The sequence below is a fragment of the Glycine soja genome, chromosome 15 (genome assembly GCF_004193775.1).
Source record: "Glycine soja cultivar W05 chromosome 15, ASM419377v2, whole genome shotgun sequence".
Taxonomy (NCBI): domain Eukaryota; kingdom Viridiplantae; phylum Streptophyta; class Magnoliopsida; order Fabales; family Fabaceae; genus Glycine; species Glycine soja.
The window spans coordinates 46,279,342-46,285,984 of record NC_041016.1 but is presented as its reverse complement, the minus strand read 5'-3'; the positions used below and the strand labels follow the sequence as shown (position 1 = coordinate 46,285,984).

At 32.5% G+C, this 6,643-nt stretch overlaps 2 protein-coding genes across 3 annotated transcripts; both read right to left on the bottom strand.

The window, feature by feature from the left end:
- Nucleotides 1-1,375: 1,375 nt before the first annotated feature.
- On the bottom strand, nucleotides 1,376-4,524 carry LOC114387589 (nuclear pore complex protein NUP93A-like). Of its 2 annotated transcripts, none has more exons than XM_028347791.1 (5): nucleotides 4,284-4,524; nucleotides 3,654-3,789; nucleotides 3,089-3,142; nucleotides 2,917-3,000; nucleotides 1,376-2,586 (listed from the first exon to the last, which is right to left on the bottom strand). In XM_028347791.1, the coding sequence occupies exons 2-5, from the start codon at nucleotides 3,723-3,725 to the stop codon at nucleotides 2,488-2,490; spliced, it is 309 nt and encodes a 102-aa protein (XP_028203592.1). In that variant the 5' UTR covers nucleotides 3,726-3,789; nucleotides 4,284-4,524; the 3' UTR covers nucleotides 1,376-2,487. The 2 variants fall into 2 exon arrangements, with proteins under 2 accessions (XP_028203592.1, XP_028203593.1); XM_028347792.1 differs by having other exon boundaries at nucleotides 1,376-2,579.
- A 108-nt stretch (nucleotides 4,525-4,632) lies between these two features.
- LOC114386214 (NADP-dependent malic enzyme-like) lies at nucleotides 4,633-5,896 on the bottom strand. Its single transcript, XM_028346190.1, has 5 exons — nucleotides 5,886-5,896; nucleotides 5,542-5,680; nucleotides 5,353-5,443; nucleotides 5,079-5,207; nucleotides 4,633-4,935 (listed from the first exon to the last, which is right to left on the bottom strand). Exons 1-5 carry the CDS (start codon nucleotides 5,894-5,896, stop codon nucleotides 4,847-4,849), a joined length of 459 nt encoding a protein of 152 aa, XP_028201991.1. The 3' UTR covers nucleotides 4,633-4,846.
- Between the last annotated feature and the right edge of the window lie 747 nt (nucleotides 5,897-6,643).

Here is a 6,643-nt window from a genome sequence, read left to right as displayed (position 1 = left end):
CTCCCCAACCCTTATCTCTGCCATTCACTGCCTCCTTCCCATCACGCTCGTCAATGACCCTTCCAATGCCTACTTTGCTTTCCTCTCCTAGCACTGCATCCCTCTCTACTCCTTCAAATACACCTACAACTGCTTCTTTCTATTATGCAAATTCATTGTTGACGTTGACAATTTACAAACATTTAAGGTGGTATCTCATATGGCGCCTCCTGCAAAAATACAAAAGACCATAAGGAAGTGCCATCTTAGATGGTGCCTCCTCCTACCTACATGGAAAGAGAAACCCTTGCAAGTAAATAGTTTTTTTCCTACACTTGTCTATTTTCTAAATAATGCTTGTTTTTTCAAAAAGCCAAAACATTTTTTTTTGTTGTTCAATGGATAATTATATTTTGGATCTCTATATTGAAAGTCACTATTACTTAATTTCAATGAAAATCAATGTGCTTTTAGAGACACATGGGGGGCATAAACAAAGATATAGTAAAGTATGAATTTAGATCGAAGTTTAGATATAAAACAAGAAGGCACGTAATTAGGATTTGAGAGCTCTTCATCAAATTCATTTAGGTCATGGTGACAATTAAAAAATAAATCTAAATAGTAGTTGTTAGAAAATTCCTTTGCAGAAATGTTGACAATCGTTAACTCATTGGCAAGTGCACCAAATTGTCACAATTAATAAAGTTACTTGGAAGTTCGAGTGTCAAATCCACAGCGACTTTGTTCGTACTTAGATTTGTGCAAACCCAATTTTCAAGCAATAGAAGAGATAAGGAATGAATAATTGTAAAATTTAAAGAAAGTAAAAGATAAGAAGGATATATAAGAAATTTAAAATAAAAGATTAAGAGATAAGATACAAATTTAAAGAGATAAGATATTTAAAGATAAAAAACTAGAAGATAAAATAGATAAGAAATTCAATGTAAAAGATAAGAAAAGTAAAAGATAAAGATGATGATAAAAAGATGAATTCAGCATGCAACAAATATGTTAGGGCCTAGCATGTCTAAACTACTTGTGAAGCAATGCTAATGATTTTCTCTATCTAATGTTATCCCATTTTTCACTCATATCTACTATGACACTCTATCTTTGGTTTCCTGCATGAAGAGCTTAATTTCTCTATTTTTCTCTCCCAAATTTCTTTGCAAAGATAAAAACATTAAATTGCATTAAGATTAAAGATGCATAAAATAGTATAAACAAATATCAATCTATTTCAAGCAATGATTTCATTTAGATGCTCTTTCCCATTTCTTAGAAAATAATCATTTTTCAATGTATTACCCCCTAAATAGTACATGAGTATGGGTGATCAAACCATAATCAATAAACAATGAAGCACAAAAAAGAGCAATAAAAATGGGATTGGTTTAAATAGACAATAAGATAAAATTACATTATAGAGTTGGTCTGTCAAGCTCCCAACAATGGGGGTTTAGCCTCTCATTACCATGAAAGGCTTTAATTTACACTTTAGGAGCTGTTGTGGATAGAAGAAGGGAAGGGAAAGAAAAAGGAAGAGAAGGAGATAATAGACATAGAAAGAGGGTTTCCCCTATTTGAGATACTCTGGCTCAGGATTTATTCATTAGAGAGTTCTGAGTCTCCGTGTGTGTTTCTCCTTTGCTTCCTACTCCTTTTATAGGTCTACGGTAGCTTAAAATTCATGCGACATCACACTAAGTGGGCCTTTTGAGCTTAGTGTGTATGGCGGTGATCATGCGCTTTGTGCGGAATTCACACTAGGCGTGCCTTTGGGTTTCTTCATGGGTCTTCTTGCGTGCTAAGCGAGCTGTCCCAATATTCAACTTTTTTCTTCAAGTTTTTCATCAATTTTCCTCCAAAACACTTGCAATTTTCTTCTTTTGAATCTTGCTGGTAAAAAATTAACATGATATTCAATTCCTCATTAAACCCAAATTTTGTTGTTGTCAACAATACTACAAGAAAAATGACTTGTACCTACAAACAAAATCTGTCACTAGAAGTCCAAAATCCATAGGTAGATGTATAAAGGATTTTGTCCTACAGACATTTTGGACGTCAACTTTGAGGAGGTATATAGTGACAACTAATAGTCTGTCACTATAGGCTTTACCTACGGATATATTTTTCCCTACATTCAAATTTGACTATCACTATAGGTAACACCTACAATTTCAAATGTGTAGATAAAAGATACTAATTTATACCTATAATCTCTAACTGTAGGTAAAAGTCAATTTACTTGTACCTACGGTCTTTTGTAGGTAAATACCATATAATAATAATAAAACTAGTTCCTAATTACACTCTTTGTTGATTATAATTTTTAATTAAATATATTTTTTTCTTTGAAAAAATAATATAATTGAAAGAAGGATTGTTGAAACTTAAAATACAAGAAACCACCAACAATTTATGCACTTGAAAGTTGGAACTTAAACATTATTTCCTATATCTTTTGTTTGAATTTTTTGTGTACTTGGATTTCACAAGTCAATGGGTAATGACAATCAACATTCTTTCACATTCCTCTGTTGCGGCAGCTGCAATCTCTTCAGGTACCATCCCTCCTTTATTAATCCACTCTGCCAGCTGTCAGAAATAAGTAAATTATTAAGAAAGATTAAATCATAAATTAGTAAATAAGTAGTGACCACAGTATGTACCAAAGGAGCAAATTGATGTGAAGATTGGGCAACATTTCTTGCTTCATCGTAATAACCAGACCTCAAGCAAAAATATATTTGTTACCAAAATAAATAAATAAAATAATGCAAGCTTAGCCCATCATCAATATTGATTTCAAGAAACAAAAAAGCAAGTATATATATCAGTGAACTGAGCCAGACCAAGGAAAAATACATCAAAGAAAATAAATAATCTAGTATAGCTAATTTTATAATCAGATAAAGCATCTAAGACCTGCTGCCATGTGGTATCAACAAGAGGCAGCCGCCGAGCATTGCCAGCATCAAAATCCAGTACACCATAATCCCTCAACCGAATCTACACAGCAATAACTAAAATAAGAAGTCTTTTGAGAATTAAATGCATGGCATTATCTATAAGACACATTTTTCAAAATGAGACAAACCCAAAGGAAGGCACGGATTCTTTGCAAATTCCCAACACCAACACCAAGAGCAGCCTACCATTAGATAAAAAAGCAAGCAGAAATTAAGTGTTGATAACAAAAACAAATTCATGCTTGCTCTCTTATATGAATTATGAAACAAAGAACAGCAGATATAAACAAAAAAAAAATTGAGAGAAGGTTACAAAGTATTTCATTATTTCTTGAAGCATGTCCCTCAAAACCATGGCATGCAAACATAAGAAATTCAAATGTGTTGTCTTATATTAATAAAGAACAACCAATGGGAAGCAATAGTCCACAAAGTTTGACAAAGTTATTCTCAAAAGGATCCCTCAAAAGCATAGCATGCAATTGCAGGGACTCAACAATCAACAAAGAAAGAATTAACAAAAAAAAAACATAAAGTACTAGAAAAATTATCAGCAGACATTAGTTTCATGTCTAAAATGAAGAGTCAACATGATACTGAATTAAAAATTCAAAACATTAGTTTCATGTCAATTAATGTTTGATCAATAAAGGCTTGACCAGACTCCCTTGCTTTATTCAGTTTTTTCACTACCTCAGCATAGACAGATGCCTTTTTCTCCGCAATAGGTCTGCCAGTCAGAGGAACAATCTCCATGCTAGGCATACCAAAAGAGACTTGTGAAGTAGAAGACACAAATGCAAGCTGACCCGGGAGGGTACCCACGTTGCTGTTAGCAGCAATGAGAAATTTTAACAGAAAGAGTAAATAAGGATTACAAAGAAGGTTAACTTCACCCAAAAAGGAGATATACTCATTAACAAAGACACATAAATAAAACAAAAAAATAACAATTAAATAAACAATTCTATTAGTGCAATAAATCTATCCAATCCCTTTGTCATAATCAAGTCCTAAAAGGCATAAAAATCTAAAGGTATTTTTTATTCAAGGCATTTTACTACAATTTAACAAATAAAAGAAAAGCAAATATAACTATATAGGACAGATTTATTATTTTCAGCAATGCAAGGGAAATGTAAAAACACATCAAATATGCTAAAAAAAAAATGGTTTACTAATACTATGCCAAGGATTCTTAGCCAAGGCCTATTGCAAAAGATATCTCCAGTAAAATATGAAAAGAAACCAAACCTCTAATTACAAGAAGATAATAGAAAACATAATCAAGGATTATACCATAAAAGGCATCATTACACTAACCTCTAATACTTTCATCATATAATCATTGAAACTCCTGAGATTATCCTTCTGAGCTTCCTGGACATCAGAGACCATTGCCATTTCATGAACATGAGAGAGAAACATAGTACACAATATTTGTCACAATTCCATTCAAAAAGGACTAGATGTATAGTGTAAGAAGATTATCTTGATTTTCCATATCAAATAACAGAACTTCACATACAAACTGAATACTTTTTCTTATAGAACAAAGGGGGCAACAGAAAAAAGCTATGTGATTGAATACATAATAAAAAAAACTTACTAACAATCAAAACTCATAACCACAGAGTACCTTGTTGCTGCAATAGATTGAGAAGGTGCTTCCTTTTCTAATTTAGATTACTGTCACATAACATTTATAGCATAACACAAATTTTCAAGCTACCTTTTTAGTCCAACTACCACCGTCCTAACCTACTAACCCAACAAATAACTTACAAGAACAGAACAGCAACATAAAGAAGGTAAAAAAATTAAAATATTCACAATAAAATGATAAAACAAAAAGGAAAAAGAAAAATAGGCTATTTATTATCGCTTCACCGGTAGCTTCGGTAGGCTGGGGTATACATACAGCTCTCTGCAAACTTCACCAAATCTTTAGGTTGAGGAAGGCGAGTGGCCAAGCCTGACACAAAAACACAAACTCAGTTTTATAAGTCATAGCATTTTTTTTTTCAAAATTTTAAAAAACTTAACGTAAAATTAAAAAAAAAGTGCAACCATAGAACCTCCAATAGCTAAAAAAGGTAATTAAACTTAATAGCTTACCAAGCTCATAAGCCTTAGCAGCAACATTGGCAGCTATGTGTGCTGAAGTCTTTCTTATGTTGGTGAATGGTGGGTATATGAGTCCCTTATCAAAGTTCTCTTGGCTCACTTGTGCAGCCAAAGCCTCAGCTGCTCCATCACGAAATAATATGATATTGTATTAAATTTCAAATGATTATAATAAAATGTATATTTCATTCCTACCATCATCCCATTTTGACCTGTCCCAAACATAGATTTAAAATTAATCTTCACAAGTGTAATGAGTACTTACAGGCAGCCCAAAGCAGGTCATCATGCACTCGAGTGGTCCCAGACATTATTAAACCAAGACCAAATCCAGGAAATATGTATGCATTATTGGCCTGATGAACAAACAAGCAAAATGTCCAAATTAGACCTTGTTGCTGAGGTAATTTTTTTTTAATGTTTAGTTAAAATCTCAAGGGCTTATATTATAGACCTGGCCAGGCACAAACACTTTGCCCTCATACTCAACGGGAGGAAATGGGCTCCCACTTGCAAAAATGGCACTTCCCTGATGGTGATACACAAGAATAAGGGAACAAACAAAAACACATATGAATAAACAAAAATTGACTCTGATAGTTCATTTTTCAATCAAGCCAAAGAAGAAGGGTGTTCACAAAATACATAAAAAGTAGCTTACCAAAACAAAGCAAGCAACACATATAGTTGAAATTCAAATAAAGAAACAAATATATTGTAAATGAAATTTATAATACATACACATGCTTCAATGGGGAACCAAAACTAAATCACTAATTAACATTATCTTTCCAATACCTTGCCTTCATTTACATAAAATATTTAAAAAGGTAGAAGGAAAAAGTTGAAAAGGAAAACATGCAATTTCTTGATGAAATTTGAGGAGCCAAGTTTAGATGAGAAAAGGAGTCATATATTTTTGTTGAAATTGCTACAAATTTCTAGAATATTCTTAAATATAATATGTATGAAAATAGTAGAATATCCTAGAACTATAGAATATGGTAGAACAATCTAGAACTATAATGTGTATGAATATGGTAGAACAATCTAAAACTATAAGTCTATGTATAAGATAGAAGAATCTAGAACTAAAATTATACTAATCTATCATGAAAACTCTAGAAAGACCTAAAGTAATGTAGAAACATTCACCACCATTGAGAGGTTGGTGACTTGAGCCTATAAATAGGCAATTGGTATGTTGTAATTGATCAATCCAAGAAATCAATGACATAGCCTTCTTTCTAAAACAATTCTCTAAAACTATCAACTATCAACTATCAACTATCATCTAACCAACTACCAACAGTGGCATCAGAGCTACGTTCGGTCATACATTGGGCGTAGTTATATTACCTACCTACCATTCCAAAATCCTCCCAACTACTTCAAAAATTTCCTTTGTACTATTAACCCACTCTAATAATATTTTTTCTAAGCTATGGATAACACTACTTAATCGTCAACTATTTCTGTCCCTATCTTCAATGGTGAAAATTATGATTTCTGGCATGTTAAAATGGAAACATATTTTTCATCTCAAGATTTATGGG

What these genes read in the sequence shown, in the direction of transcription:
- LOC114387589 (XM_028347791.1), bottom strand. Translation starts at nt 3,725, where the DNA reads ATGCCTAGCATGGAGATTGTTCCTCTGACTGGCAGACCTATTGCGGAG. An exon ending in GAATCCGTGCCTTCCTTTGG is followed by an intron (nt 3,001 to 3,088) that starts GTTTGTCTCATT and finishes ATTGCTGTGTAG; the next exon opens with ATTCGGTTGAGGGATTATGG. An exon ending in TTGATACCACATGGCAGCAG is followed by an intron (nt 2,587 to 2,916) that starts GTCTTAGATGCT and finishes TATTTCTGACAG; the next exon opens with CTGGCAGAGTGGATTAATAA.
- LOC114386214 (XM_028346190.1), bottom strand. An exon ending in TGACCTGCTTTGGGCTGCCT is followed by an intron (nt 5,208 to 5,352) that starts GTAAGTACTCAT and finishes GTGATGGAGCAG; the next exon opens with CTGAGGCTTTGGCTGCACAA. An exon ending in TGCTAAGGCTTATGAGCTTG is followed by an intron (nt 4,936 to 5,078) that starts GTAAGCTATTAA and finishes TTTTTGTGTCAG; the next exon opens with GCTTGGCCACTCGCCTTCCT.